Below are 16,170 nucleotides of genomic sequence, written 5' to 3'. Positions count from 1 at the left end.
AAAAATTTATTTTTAAATTCTTAATACATATTAAAAATTACATTATACAAAAATGCAAATAAGCATCAAAATTTTATATTGTTTAGATTAAAGTTGAGAAAGGATAAGTAATGTTGAAAAACTAATAAGAAAAAAAAAATTAGCAGATAATGATCACAGCTTTTTTTTAAAAAAAAACTGATTAGCTACAAACTTATGTTTCAAGTTAGTCAGCCTATGAATGTATTGATCGTGTATATTAATGTTGTTTATGTGCACAAAATACTAGAGCTGATTTAATCTTGTACACTGTTACAGACTAAGAAGGATATATTAGTAATCTCTATGAACTGCACAAAGTAATTTTGAACTGTATTTAGCAACTATGACGATGAATTGTATAAAGCATACACTATAATACACATGCCTGTAAAAATGGCGAAAAATGAAGTAGCGGTCGGAATAGACCTAGGCACCACGTACTCCTGTGTTGGTATTTGGCAAAATGATCGAGTTGAGATCATTGCCAATGATCAGGGGAACCGCACGACACCGTCGGTCGTTGCTTTCACTGATATTGAGCGTTTCATTGGCGATGCTGCTCGGAATCAGTCTGCTTTGAATCCTGTGAATACTGTTTTTGGTACATAATATAATTTTAGTTTACACTTTGTTTATTTACTGTGTTAATACTAGTTGTGTAGTGATTGTTAGTGTGTGATGATGTGCAGGGCCGGATTTATAGTGGGGATACTTGTCCTTATTGTCTATATATGTATGATATTTTTTTAATGTTGAGTTATCGTCACATCATAAAAGACCTAATATTGGTTTTGATTTGATTCTTGCGTGTGTTTTTTTATCATAATAAAATATCAAATTGCTTGCTCTAGTACCTCATTTTTTTCCTATATTATGTTTAAACTGATATTGAATCAGTTATATGTTTTAAACTTTTTTGCCCACACAATTACCAATTTCTAGATCCATCCGGGTCGATGGGCACACATTAGAAAATTCGTACTGTAATATTGTACTTGTACATGCAGATGCTAAAAGGTTGATTGGAAGGAGGTTTTATGATTCGACAGTTCAAAGTGACATGAAGCTGTGGCCGTTTAAGGTTGTTGGTGACAGAGGTGACAAGCCGAAAATAGTTGTGAATTACAAAGGTGAGGACAGGCGATTCTCCCCTGAGGAGTTGTCTTCAATGGTTCTTCTGAAGATGAAGGAGATTGCTGAAGAATACCTTGGAAAGAAAGTGAAGAATGCTGTTGTCACAGTCCCTGCGCACTTCAATGACTCGCAGCGCCAGGCTACCAAAGATGCAGCAACAATAGCTGGCCTTAATGTGTTGCGGCTCCTCGTTGAGCCAACAGCTGCTGCAGTCGCTTATGGTCTTGATAAAAATCTGACAAGTGGAATGGAAGGCGAGAAGACTGTTCTGATTTTTGATCTAGGTGGTGGTACATTCGATGTTTCTCTTCTCAAAATTAAGAAGGATAATATTGAAGTGATAGCTACTGCTGGTCACACTCACCTAGGAGGTGAGGATTTTGACAATCGTTTGCTTGACCATTTTGTGAAGGAATTTAAAAGGAAGTATGGAAAGGACATCAGTCAAAATGCTAAATCTTTCAGAAGATTGAGAAATGAATGTGAAAAGGCGAAGAGAATACTCTCACATAATGCTACGACGAGTATTGATATAGATTCTTTGTATGAAGGAATTGACTATAGCACCAAAATCACCCGAGCTAGATTTGAGGAGTTAAACTTGGACCTGTTCAAAAGTTGTTTGGATACAGTGGGAAAGTGTCTGGAAGACGCGGAGATGGACCAAAGCAGGGTCCATGATGTTGTACTTGTTGGTGGATCTACTAGAATTCCAAAAGTGCAACAACTTTTGCAGCAGTTCTTTGATGGGAAAGAACTCTGTAAGAACATAAATCCTGATGAGGCTGTTGCCTATGGTGCTGCTGTTCAAGCTGCTACATTAAGCGGGGAGGGTCATGAGAAGATCAAGAATTTGGTTCTGCTTGATGTTACTCCTTTGTCTCTTGGGATTGCAGCCCAAGGCATACTAATGGCTGTAATTATTCCGAGGAACAAAACAATTCCCACTTCAATGGAAAAATTATGTTGTACTTCTCGTGATGATCAAAAATCTGTTAAGATCCGTGTTTACGAGGGTGAGAGAACCAGAACTGAAGACAACAATTTACTTGGAGAGTTTGAACTATATGGCCTGCCTCCCGGCCCAAGGGGTAAAGTTAAGATTTTGGTAACATTTACAATTGATGCCAATGGGGTATTAAGTGTATCTGCCGAGAATGAGGATACTGGAGTGAGAAATAGCATTAAAATAAAGAAAAGTGGAACACTCACTGCGGCAGAGATTGAAAGAATGGTAAGAGATGCTGAGCAGTTCAAGGTTGAAGATGAGGAGTTTAAGAGAAAGATCAAGGCAATGCAGGCATTTGAGAATTATGTATATAACATGAGGGACAATACCGAAGGAAATTACAGTCTTAAAGCTTCAGTTAAGAAGATGATAAGTTATTCTATCAAGGAGGCTATGGAGTGGCTAGATGCAAACCGAGATGCTGAAGAATATGTGTATGAGTACAAGAAACTACAATTTGAAGCAATGTGCAACCAGCTCATTCCTGGCATGGGAGGTCTCAGCATTGACGAAATTGAATAACCTGATTGTTTGATAGCTTTGAACTATTTATTATGTTTGGATTCTCAGAAATTTATCTCATTTTTGTTTATCTACAAGCAGTCATTGCTGACAAAATATAATTACTTCCAGTGTGTTTGATTTCACTTTTCTATTCACAGAATTGTCAATCAAGTTACCAAACATAGCTAGTTCATGGTAAAAGAATTTGTTCAAAGAAATTAAGCATATCCTTTTTGACATTTCTGGTTGCTAAGAGCCTAAGATACTTTTGGTTAAAAGAATTTGTTAAATCTTTTGGTTGAGTACTTTAAACGGATGCACAGATATTTGTAAAAATAAAACTTGAATAAAAACCTTTTCTCTAAGGTCATATTTAATTTCTTTTCATAGATAAATAGTTAAGCATATATTCTTTTCTGATTGCAAACCTTTTTGAATAAAAAAAATTCTCTATGGTTGTATTTAGGAACAATATTTTATTTATAATTTTATTATATAATACAATTTCTATTTTTAGTTCAGAATTACAATTTTACTTTTTTTTAGTAACTTAATTTTTTCAGTATTTTTTGATAAAAATTATCTATAAATCATTATACATAAATCACATTTATAATAATCTATAAATCAAATTCAAAATTATCCGAGCTCAGCCAAACGGACTGATAGATGATTCGATGAATGTAATCAGTTGATGGGAAGAGAGTAGGATACAAAGACTTGTTTGGAGTTAATGTGCACTTGAATCACCATAAAACTGTTGCACTTCTCTATAACGGGAAACGATCAGTTATATAAAGCATACACTAGTAATGTTTTGCATGTAAAGATGGCGAAAAATGAAGTAGCGGTTGGAATAGACCTAGGCACAACATACTCGTGTGTTGGTGTTTGGCAAAATGATCGAGTTGAAATCATTGCAAATGATCAGGGGAACCGCACTACACCGTCCTATGTTGCTTTCACTGATACGGAGCGTTTCATTGGCGATGCTGCTCGGAATCAGTCTGCTTTGAATCTTGTCAATACTGTATTCGGTACAAAATATAATTTTAGTTTACACTTTGTTTATTTACTCTGTTAATAATTGTATAATGATTGTTAGTGTGTGATGATGGGCAAATTGACAGTGAGGCAGTGGTAGTATCTGATGAATTTTGTATATGCGTATGATACATCTTCAATGTTAGTTATGACCCTCGTGATAAATGACTTAAAGTTGACAGGCGTTTAATTGTTTAATTGTTTAATCCTTAATAGTTGTATATTGGTTGTTAGTGTATGTCTATGGATTCTCAGCAATTCTATAGTATATGAGATATATTTTCAATGTTAGTTATTATTCACGATAAATGACCTAAAATTGACACCCAAAAGTGTGGTTTGGTTCCTGCCCGTGTTTTTTCCTCAAAATAATTATAATTTGCTTGCTTTTGTACCTCAATTATTTCCTATATTACGTGTTAACTGATACAAAATCTCACCAGATGTAAGTTTAAACATTTTTGCCTCCACAATTATCAATTTCTAGATCCGTCCCGGTCCATGGGCACACATTAGAAAATCCGTTTTCCGTTTTCCAATATTGTGCTTGTACATGCAGATGCTAAAAGGTTGATTGGAAGGAGGTTTTGTGATTCGACAGTTCAAAGTGACATGAAGCTGTGGCCATTTAAGGTTGTTGGTGACAATGGTGACAAACCGAAAATTGTTGTGAATTACAAAGGTGAGGAGAGGCGATTCTCCCCTGAGGAGTTGTCTTCAATGGTTCTTCTGAAGATGAAGGAGATTGCTGAAGAATACATTGGAAAGAAAGTGAAGAATGCTGTTGTCACAGTCCCTGCGCACTTCAATGACTCGCAGCGCCAGGCTACCAAAGATGCAGCAACAATAGCTGGCCTTAATGTGTTGCGGCTTCTTGTTGAGCCAACCGCTGCTGCGGTTGCTTATGGTCTTGATAAAAATCTTACAAGTGGAATGGAAGGCGAGAAAACTGTTCTGATTTTTGATCTAGGTGGTGGTACATTCGATGTTTCTGTTCTCAAAATTAAGAAGGATAATATTGAAGTGCTAGCTACTGGTGGAGACACTCACCTTGGAGGCGAGGATTTTGACAATCGTTTGCTTGACCATTTTGTGAAGGAATTTAAAAGGAAGTATGGAAAGGACATCAGTCGAAATGCTAAATCTTTGAGAAGATTGAGAAATGCATGTGAAAAGGCGAAGAGAATACTCTCACATAATGCTACAACAAGTCAATGTATATTATAGTTTCTGTTGCGTTATTCCAACAGTAGTTTCTGCCCCTTATAGAATTGCCATTCATCATGGACTTTATTACAAGCATGCCATTGATTTACTTGGACAGCAGTGTGACATGTGGCTGCCCTATGCCAAACCACAGCTGCATGATGTTTGGCGGCTTAATGTTGCAAAAGCTGGAACCATGTGCACGTAAAACAATAAAAATAAAACAATACTCCCTCTGTCCCATTTAATTCTATACGTTTCTTTTTAACTGCTCGACACGCATTTAAATGCTCTTATAAAATATAGTTCCGTAACTTATTTTTGAGATTTTTTTTTCTGTATAAAAATATAGCATCAGGACTTTAATTCAGAAAAGAAAAATTTTAAAAATAAATTGCACAACTACACTTTTCAGGAGCATTAAAGTCCGTGCCGCGTCCCCGTTCCCCAATATATACTACTCAGGGGGACGGAGGGAGTAAAAAGATAGATACGTCGTACATACTATATACTCATAGATAAAACTTTCTTTAGTTAATTCATTTAAACAAAATATTCAGTTCTATTATACAGAGAAACTGCAAGACCAGGCTTGAGGCTTCCTCAAGAAGCTCCATTTCAAAACCCAGCAAGTACAATTAGCTGCTGCACGTCTGCAAATTTTTTAATACACCTACACTTTACAATTGAATTTTGAAATTAAGCTTTAAGATGAGTACGAAAGAAGCTTTAAACCACAGATGATATTATCCTAAATTTCTTACACTTTTGAGGCCAAAAAAATTTCCACTGGCGATTGCTTGCTTGCTTGATCGACGATGTCAAATGTATGCTTCAAACAATTTATGAGTTAATTTTGTTGTTCGGAGATGTAGACTTAACGTTTGTGTTTAATTTTCTTATTAGGATGAGAACACTCCTAAATCATGGCGCCTTTTTAGCTCCGAAGACATGATCCAAGGTTTGTTCTTGATGACCCTAAACCTGCACTTTAGTTCTGTTTGTGGTTTTTTGTATTGTTCATGATGCAACATATGTTTCTTAGGATACAAACCTAAAAGTGCACGAAAGCGAAAAAATTCAGCAGAGAAAGAAAACATATCTGGAAACTCCGCAAGAAGATTTACATATCCTCTATCTGCTTTGTCACCTACTAATCTTGGTATGATTTCTTTATAATGTTGGTATGATTTCTTTATAAACTTGGTAAGAAAATAATTTCTATAGATGGCTGTGTTTGTGTTATTTAACAATACCAAATTGTGCTTCTATGCTCATGCAGAGAGGAGTAGTTTAAATAGCAAACCACTGGAAGATGTCTCTCTTACAAGAAATCCATTGTCTAACATAACTAATGAAAAGGAGAGACATTTTGTTCAACGCAGAAAACTAGATTCACGATCTAATCATACTAATCTTGGTATGATTTCTTTATAATGTTTACAATAGTTTCCTATACTATTCTTCGCTTTCAAATTTATACATAGATATGTATGTGTTTGTGTTATCTAACAATACCAAATTGTTCAACATAAGCTCATGCAGAGACGAGTAGTTTAAATAGCCAACCACCGGAAGATGTCTCTCTTACAAGAATTCCACTGTCTAACATAACTAATGAAAAGGAGAGCCCTTTCGGTCAAGGCAGAAAATGGCTCTCAAGAGCTTCTAAAAGTAATCTTGAAAGTACAACAAGGAATTTGTTTGATGATAGCTTTGCTAATCAAGAACCAAGCACCAAATACTTTGCAGATGATGATATTGGTACATTTTTTACTAAACCAAAAATAATATTACAGGAATTTTGTTCAGCTTTGTGTTTCCATTGTTTGCTGATGTTATTTTTTGTTGCCTACCCTCAGAGTGTTCAACAGTTCAGCACCCTGTTTTATCGGATGATTCGGACAGTGATTTCTCATGTGGTAAATATTCAATTACTGTCATACAAAATATACTTTCAATTTTTTCAGGCTTGGTACACTTTCTGACCATACATTGATTATCCAGGAGAATCCAGTAGTGAGGATGACTATCCTTTTGGAATGGAACCACAATCTGAAAGTGGTGAGTGCATTTTCAAATTTTCCAGACAAATGTAGTCAGTACAATCTATATGCATTGACTATGTATATAATGTGTACAATTTTCCAGATGCAGAACATAAGGCTCTACAATGCCATAAGGCTCTACAATGCCATGTTTGCATTTACTTCGAGTGGTGGCAATGTTGATCACTCTATCAACAATGGCCGTGGACCATATGTTTACAGACTCAATGGCCAGAACCACCATGTATTTGGACAGTTAATACCCGATGATGGACAAGCTCCCAAGTACTGTCAGCTATACATTTACGATACAGCTAATGAAGTGAATAATCGCCTCCGTTGGGTTAGTGTTGCTGACCAGCAAGCAGTTGATACAGATGTGGTTCATGGATTGATACAAATGTTGGATCAGACCAATGAATTGGTGGCCAAGTTTCGGATGGCACGTGATCGATTTGAAAATTCAGACTTGGTTGATTTGAAGGTAGAGCTCAAAGTATGCAGAGCACAAAGTGGTAGAGAGAATCATATTTCCTCTTCTGACGAGGTAGCGGGTATAATGGTTGGTAGCGCAGTGACTGTACTATTGCTGACCGCGATATAATAGTTGAGCAGAAATTTGGTGGCTTGAAAAGAATATCATATATTCACCCTAAACTCATGGCTCTCCAATACCCCCTACTTTTTCCCGACGGTGAGGATGGTTATCACAATAGGATACGGTTTCAGAGCGCAGATAAAGATTCAGACAAAGAACGTGACATGATATCAATGAAGGATTATTACTCCTACAAATTCCAAGTGAGACAGAATGAAGGTGATCATCACATTATCTATAATAATTTATGCACACTACAAATATAGTACATATTTGGATTTACTTATTAATATATTCATTTATGTTTTTTTGGACAGGAATAACTCCTAGATTAGGAGGGCGGCTTTTTCAACAGTATATGGTCGATGCATTCTCTACTATGGAGCAGACTCGATTGTGGTGGTTTCGTACACACCAAACCATCCTCCGAAATGAATTGTACACCCATATCTGTGATTCTGTTAGGAATGGAGATGGGAACTCATCCAATGTAGGTAAAGGAGTCATTTTGCCAGCTGGATATGTAGGTTCCAAGCGTTACATGCAACAGAATTTTCAGGATGCACTGGCTGTCTGTCGTCACATAGGACATCCTGATATTTTTTTGACCATGACTTGCAATTCCATGTGGGATGAGATTCAGAGGATGATGGCTTATCTACCTGGCTGTCTTTCTGCAAACAGCCCCGATATAATATCCAGAGTGTTCCGGTTGAAGCTGGAACAGCTAACAAATGATATTAAAAAAAGTCACATTTTGGGAGATGCGTTGGAGGTAATCCAATTTGCATTTTTTATGTTTGATATAGTAATTATATACCAGTAATGAAATGAACATTAATCACCAATTTATTCATTTTGTTGCAGTTATGTATGTGGTGGAGTTTCAAAAGCGCGGCCTACCCCACGTTCATATGTTAATTTGGCTTGATGGTCCTTCTAAGAAATTCTTAAAAGAAAATGTAGACAAGTTTGTTTCAGCAGAGATTCCAGATCCTGAAGTTGATCCTGATGGATACGCTGCTGTCAAAGCTGAAAGATGACGACCTCAGCACACCAACAACTGGAATTTCTTCTACAAAAACAAGGCCAAGGGTTGATATTGAGCCGGTGGCATTTGATCCAAAAGAAGATACACCAGCCAAGCTCAACAAAAAGGATAAGAAGAAAAAGGTCTTTATGCCCAATATTTTTAGTGCAGTCTACTTCAGTAGTAACTTCTGTCATCCAATTCCTTACTTCTGTCATCCAATTTCAGGAGTAACTGCTTTGTACTGGACGTCAACAACTACTTTTGCCAATGAAGAAGAATTTGAAACTTCGGTCTCTGATACAATTCAGAGTTTCCAAGACTTTTGTTATAATTTCTCTGAATCTATGACTCTGTCTGTTTAAATATTCTAAACTGTGCTGAATATGTTTGTACTATTTTTTGGCGTCCAGGAACTTAACTATTTAATCTACTCGGACTATTGTTTTATATAATTGCATACCTATATAGCTGCTTCCTACCAAATCAGTATTTAATCTTGCACAGGAGTAGTAAGTTGAGGTATTTAATATGCACTTTAATTGCATCAGCTGAAATTTCACAGATTAGGTTATCTCTATATATACCACATGCAATAAACTGTGAGAAATCTACCAAAACATATCAACTGCATCCAAAGGCAAAATGTCTTCACGCTATGCAGCTCTTGCAAACCTCAAAACAGGAGTTGATAACTACAAGATAAAAGTTCGAGTCATACGCAAATGGAGAGGAGCGACGAAAACTGGAGAAGAATTCAAAAACTTCAACATCCTGCTGCTAGACAACAAGGTTAGTACAATCAAACTGCAATTAAAATTGTATGATTTAACAAATGAAGTTGTGCTCTAAGTACCAGAACAGATTACTACTAAATTGCATATTTTGCTGAATAATACAATACATGCTTTCGTACCAACAACCTGTGCCTATGACTTGGAAAGGCAGATCAGAGTTGGAAGCATCAATATTATTACAGGTTTTATTGTACAGGACTACAAAAAAACAGACAAGTTTAGGGTTGTGCGGAGGGATAATCAGCTTATTTTCACAACAGACACAAAGATCCAGCAAATTGAAGAAACTGCAGCACAAATTGCAACTGAGATCTTTGACTTTTATGATCTCAGTGAACTTAAGAACTACATGACTGAAACAACTTATGTCATTGGTAAGAAAGCTTTAGATTTAAAATATTACAGACCTACTTATTAAACTGGGAACACTGATTATATAAATCTGAAATTACAGATGTTATCGGTGTTATTAAGGATCATAAGATTCTTCTTGAACAGATTACAAATAGGCATGGAATTCAACAGGAACAAGCTAAGTTTGTTATATCTGATGGAAGGTTAGTGTAAATCCTGAAGCTAAAAAAAGTGGTTATGCTATTTATAATGATTGACATTTCTTTGTAATGTTAAACAGAACAAATGTGAATGTAACATTTTGGGATAAATATGCACAAGTTTTTGTGGAAGCTATTTGGAAAAAAATGGAGACTCCAGTCATTATTATTCTTGCAGGATGCAGAGTGCAAATGTGGAGCAGTATGAAACATTTAGAATCCTCTTTCGGACTAATCATTCTATATTAATATATCTGCTTTCCAACATTCAGTCTATGGACTAACTCATTATTTCTGTGTCCAACCTGCAGATGCTCCAAATGTCACACATGTTGCACCAACAACATTCTACTTAAATCTTAACCATCACAGTGTCAACCAGCTGAGGAGGATGTAAGAAACAGTTTGAGTCACAGCTGATGCAGACATTATCAGTAAAAAAATTGTAAAATAATTATCCAATTCCATATGTAGGTTAGCTATACCTGATTTCTCAAAGAAAGTAATGGCAATGGAGAAGAAGAAGAAAGCTGAGCTACTTACTGTTGAAGCCATAAAATCATTGGACAAAGATTCTGTTGAGGTAAAAAAAATTACTATCTTATATAAAATTCATCAATTTTAAGATACTTATATGTGTAAATGGCAGGCAGAAGTTCTGGCACATGTAACCATCATGCACGTCGACGACCAACAGAAATGGTTTTTCAAAATTTGCACATCATGCGATTTTGAAGTCGATTTTGTCAATGAATTCTACAGTTGCGCAAGATGCCAAAGAATTGTACCATATCCAGAAATAAGGTAAACAAAATCATATGTAAAGATTGTATTTTATGTCATATCTCTAAACGGTTTCCGTTAAATAGATTTAGATTGGTTGTCATTGCTTTGGATGCTACCGGTTCTCTTCAAATCTTATTGGAAGACAGAGAGGTTAGAAGTCTGCTTGGGAAAAGAGCAAGGCAGTTAATTCTACAGGTAACAAATTAATTGGTAGCGACGAAAATAATTAAAATCAAAATTTGTTACAATTCTAATATTACCACAGGAAGCAACTGAAGAGTACTTCCCAGAAAGTTTCAAAATGCTTGCAACACAAACATTTACAATCAAAATGGAGATCCATGCAGCAAATGTTTTGAAACAATCAAATCTCTACTGGGCTACAAATATATGCCATGGATTCAAGTTGGAGGAGATGGACACAGAAATGGAACAACAACCAGAAAGCCAAAGCATCAACACACAAGCCACTACATCAACAGCACATCTGTCAGGAATGTCTGACCTGAACTGCAATTCATCAGCAGTAACCAATTAGGCTTCAAGCTTAATAAATTTTCATTCTCGGAATATGTAATGCATAAACTATGACAATATTCGAACTGTTTCTCTGTAACTCATGTAGTCGACTGAGTATGCATCACAATATCTAATCGTCTTAAATTCATTTTGTCTATGGCAAATCTTATTAACTCCAAAACCCAAGCAACGCGGGCACAAATACTAGTATTGATATAGATTCGTTGTATGAAGGAATTGATTATAGCACCAAAATCACCCGAGCCAGATTTGAGGATTTGAACTTGGACCTTTTTAGGAGTTGTTTGGATACTGTGGAGAAGTGCCTGGAAGACGCGGAGATGGATCAAAGCAGTGTCGATGATGTTGTACTTGTTGGTGGATCTACTAGAATTCCAAAAGTGCAACAACTGTTGCAGCAGTTTTTTGATGGGAAAGAACTTTGTAAGAACATAAATCCTGATGAGGCTGTTGCCTATGGTGCTGCTGTTCAAGCTGCTACATTAAGCGGGGAGGGTCATGAGAAGATCAAGAATTTGGTTCTGCTTGATGTTACTCCTTTGTCTCTTGGGATTGCAGTGAAAGGCATACTAATGTCTGTAATTATTCGGAGGAACACAACAATTCCCACTTCAATGCAAGAAGAATTTTGTACTGCTTTTGATGATCAAAAATCTGTTAAGATCAGTGTTTACGAGGGTGAGAGAACTAGAACTGAAGACAACAATTTACTTGGAGAGTTTGAACTATATGGCCTGCCTCCAGGCCCGAGGGGTAAAGTTAAGATTTTGGTAACATTTACAATTGATGCTAATGGGGTACTAAGTGTATCTGCTGAGAATGAGGATACTGGACTGAGAAAGAGCATTAAAATAAAGAAAAGTGGAACACTCACTGCGGCAGAGATTGAAAGAATGGTGAGAGATGCTGAGCGGTTCAAGGTTGAAGATGAGGAGTTTAGGAGAAAGATTAGAGCAATGCAGGCATTTGAGGATTATGTATATAACACGAGGGACAATACCGATGGAAATTACAGTCTTAAAGCTTCTGTTAAGAAGATGATAAGTTATTCTATCAAGGAGGCTATCGAGTGGCTAGATGCAAACCGGGATGCTGAAGAATATGAGTATCAGTACAAGAAACAGCAATTTGAAGCAATGTGCAACCACCTCATTCCTGGCATGGGAGGTATCAGGATTGAAGAAGTTGAATGACCTGATTGTTTGATAGCAAGATTTGAACTATTTATTGTGTTTGGATTCTCAGAATTTTATCTTATTTTTGTTAATCTTCAAGCGATTGATGATAAAATCTAATTCCTTCCAGTGTGTTTGATTTCACTTTTGTATTTGCTGAATTGTCAATCAACTTACCAAACATAGCTAGTTCATGGTAAAAAAATTTGTTCACAGAAATTATGTATATAAAATGAGGGACGAACCCGAAAGAAATTACAGACTAGAAGCTTCTGTCTAGCAGATGATAATTGACCCCACTGCAGGTATCCTTATGAAGAACAACTTAACTACTGGCTTAAATATTTTCACCACTTCCTGAGAAAAGAAAAATGCTCAAGGTTTATCTGCACCAGTGCACCCCACTAAAAATTAGGAATTTTGAAAATTTTGTTAATGTTTATCTGATTTTTTTACATTAATGAACTTTATTTTTGACCTCAACAGAAAACATAATTAACAATATAGATTTTAAATGACAGAGTTAATTCCAACTACACTCTGGAGCCTTTTCACCAAAACAGGCTCAGGAGTTGAGATCTCTATAAACAATCATTGCTGATAAAACATAGTAATAACAAAGTAAATAAGTGGGAATATAGGTTTTAAGTTACGAAATCTTCCAAAACCTTGTTGCCAGGATCTTAAATTGAAAACACTTGGTCAGAAGCAGGGCCGTCTCAACCAAATTTGGGGCCCTAAGCAAATCTTAAAAATGAGGCCCTCGACTCTCTGAGTTAAGTGATCACTACTTCTCCGGGAACAAAATGGCCTTGAGGTATTTAAAATGTATCCCATGCAGTCATGCCTATAAACTAATAGCAGCAATTACAACTTGGTTAAATATATTCTTGCTGAGTTTTTTTAATACTTAATCACTCTCCTTCTATTAAACACTTTAATTAACCGAAAACCCTTCAAATCTGAACAAAACATTCCCCAGAACTACTGATATCTGTTGAATGCAACACAGTTAAAAGACGCCCTCCTTTCAGTTCATCCATTACTAAGCCAACTACTCGTCATTTAAGACTGCATCAAAAGTTGGATGATAAAAATTGATTTGTAATATACTTTCTGGTGGTTGATAACTTAATGTTGTTAAATACGTCCTTTAGTTTCCAACCAAGCTATGAATCACCTCGGGCCCTTTCTTTATATGTCATTCCATCATAAAATAAACTTCCTGACTGGTGGTGTTTTAATGGCATTACAGAGACAATGCAGAAGATTTTCGAGGTATCCATCAACATATATGGCAATTCTGATACCATCAAATAAATATGATAATAACTTGGGTGGTTGGGTGCATTAAAAATTCATTAGATGCTCTAACATACATGCTCCCACAAATGTAAATATGTTTATTGCTCCTATATGGTACAGCATTTGCCATCGAAATAATAATATTATGATATCCCCACACGATTAAATTAGACTTTACATTTTGTCTTATAACACGAATTCTGTTTTCAAGAATAGTAGCTCTCAATACTATGCTGCAACCATTTCTAGGAATTGTTAAAGGGCTTAATTTATAATTTGCTCATTCCGACGAAGGTTCTTTTAGTTAGTCTTTTTCTAGATATCACATTAAGAACATGATTTTGTTTAATCATAGGGGTGATTGATTATTATATGGGGCAGCGTGGTTTAAGAGAAAAGGCTAGCAGTTACAAAAATATGGATCATGAACTCTGCATAAGCTGTCAAGAACCAGGTTCCTCTTAGAACCCTGTTGAGTAATGAGAAAATCAAAGACCATGTATGTTGCATTATATAAACATACTAATTTAAATATAGTATATCTCATTCATAAGTATAAATGAAAATGTGGGTGTATAAAATGTTCCATCTCTCTGATGCTTATGCAAGTGTTGCAGTCTGCAGAATGAAGAGGGAACTGAAGGTTTGTTTATTATATTTAGAGAAAGACACTACATTTTTCTTTAAGCGCACTACATATTGTATACCACTCATCATTAATGTTCCACTTTTTATAAATATACAGATTGAAAACATATGACCCAGTCAGCTTAGTTTAATATTATTTGCAACATGTACAATATTTAAAACTTTTATCTCAATTTCATCATTTAAAATATAGAATGTTTACAAATGCTAAAAGTATGTAGAATTGGAGTGCACCATGAAATAGGAGTGTGAACAACACAAAGCACTTTTAGCTTTGTATGAATTAATTGACACTGAACACCTGTGTGCACTGTAATTAATTTCCAAGTCTCGCCAATCTTTAAAATTCAATAATCGATTATTTTAGTCCTGACAGTTTCGTAATCTTCATTCTTGTGTGTTTTTGCGGTGCATGTTTTCATCACCTTGTTTTGAATTTGCATTCATTTTGAAACCAACTGCCACATCAATGCAATGAACATTGATCTGGCAAAGGATATTGTTCTGGATGGGTGATAATATTATATTGCTCTGGTACAGCAAACCATGTGTAACTGAGAAAATGGCTGCTAATTGTGTAACACAATATCCACTGGCTCAAAGCAGATCAAACTTGATAATGACTCAATATGCATTCTGGGTAATAGTTCACTCTGTGAGCCAAATAGACCAACTTGGAAGCCTAGCCTACATGATTCTACAGCCTCTATCAATTAATTTTACTATATATTTACTTCATTTAACTTTCCCTATTAGGGTCTTGCAACCTGTTGAAACTGTTGTCATTAACAGAAAACAAGAACTTGCAAAATACAAGATTGAACTATCTGGAATAGAAAATAAAATAAAATCGTAGCTTGTTAATTATTATACTTTTTAAATTATAAGCTGAAGCTTTTATGAAAACAGGAAACAGTTTCTCTACTCTGCGGAGTAAGAGTAAGATTCACGTACATCTTACCCTCGCGACCAATTTGGTTAGATGGACTAACTATATAGATTCATTGATGAAAAGATGTTAGAAGTTTTTTCTACAGTAAGTGGAGAAGCTATAGTCTGAGAAGTAGCTAGGAACACCATAAATACTAATAGCTGGATCTGATATGCTCTTGCAATGACACAGCCCTCATTAAAACAGTACAAAAAAAGCTAAAAGCTTTACTAACATTACTTCTATTTCAGACGGAAGAGAAGATAATCATAGTCCTTTACATAAAGATTTCTACAACTAAAAGTCTAAAACTATTCACTAGAATTATATATATCATCAAAACTAAACACAAGCATATCACAACTTAATATCTCTAATTACCTAATTATGCAGAGGGTTTGGACCTGTGTGAATGATCCTCTTGTCATCTGAATTATCCGATGCCAACGGAGATGGTGAAGCTGCAGCAAATGGCACAGTGCTGGAAGACCCGAGCTTCCGCGCTAAAGGCCAACTAAAGGGAGCAATGCTCTCATGGTTGGCTGAACATAAACACACTTGAACACAAATAAAGATGATACAGAAGTAAAAAATTGCAGTTCTTGAAAGTGCAGCAGAGCTTCTTCCACTTCTTCCACTTCTTCTAACTCCTTCTTCTTCACTAAAGACTGTCATTTCTTGATTTTGTTGAGTGTGATAAATTTATAACAGCCAAGAAATCTAAAACAAGACCATGCAAATAAAGCCAACAAATAAGCAGCAAAGAGAGAGGGAATTATTTGCTCCTTATCTTAAGGGTCTAATCACATGATCTTGACCCCTTGTAACATGGAACCTTCT

At 35.8% G+C, this 16,170-nt stretch overlaps 2 protein-coding genes and 1 long non-coding RNA gene across 3 annotated transcripts; all 3 read left to right on the top strand.

The window, feature by feature from the left end:
* Window positions 1-397: 397 nt before the first annotated feature.
* Window positions 398-2,811, top strand: LOC108201472 (heat shock cognate 70 kDa protein-like). The gene is made up of 2 exons (XM_064084962.1): window positions 398-622; window positions 1,029-2,811. The coding sequence occupies exons 1-2, from the start codon at window positions 403-405 to the stop codon at window positions 2,684-2,686; spliced, it is 1,878 nt and encodes a 625-aa protein (XP_063941032.1). The 5' UTR covers window positions 398-402; the 3' UTR covers window positions 2,687-2,811.
* A 668-nt stretch (window positions 2,812-3,479) lies between these two features.
* On the top strand, window positions 3,480-12,478 carry LOC108200866 (heat shock cognate 70 kDa protein). Its single transcript, XM_017369132.2, has 3 exons — window positions 3,480-3,705; window positions 4,272-4,938; window positions 11,459-12,478. The coding sequence occupies exons 1-3, from the start codon at window positions 3,498-3,500 to the stop codon at window positions 12,462-12,464; spliced, it is 1,881 nt and encodes a 626-aa protein (XP_017224621.2). The 5' UTR covers window positions 3,480-3,497; the 3' UTR covers window positions 12,465-12,478.
* LOC135149363 (uncharacterized) lies at window positions 6,200-6,840 on the top strand. Its single transcript, XR_010287802.1, has 3 exons — window positions 6,200-6,338; window positions 6,455-6,682; window positions 6,781-6,840. It is a non-coding gene; the product is annotated as an uncharacterized LOC135149363 (long non-coding RNA).
* Window positions 12,479-16,170: the final 3,692 nt, after the last annotated feature.

The sequence above is a fragment of the Daucus carota genome, chromosome 9 (assembly GCF_001625215.2).
Source record: "Daucus carota subsp. sativus chromosome 9, DH1 v3.0, whole genome shotgun sequence".
NCBI classification, from domain to species: domain Eukaryota; kingdom Viridiplantae; phylum Streptophyta; class Magnoliopsida; order Apiales; family Apiaceae; genus Daucus; species Daucus carota.
This window is presented reverse-complemented; position numbering and strand designations above follow the sequence as displayed.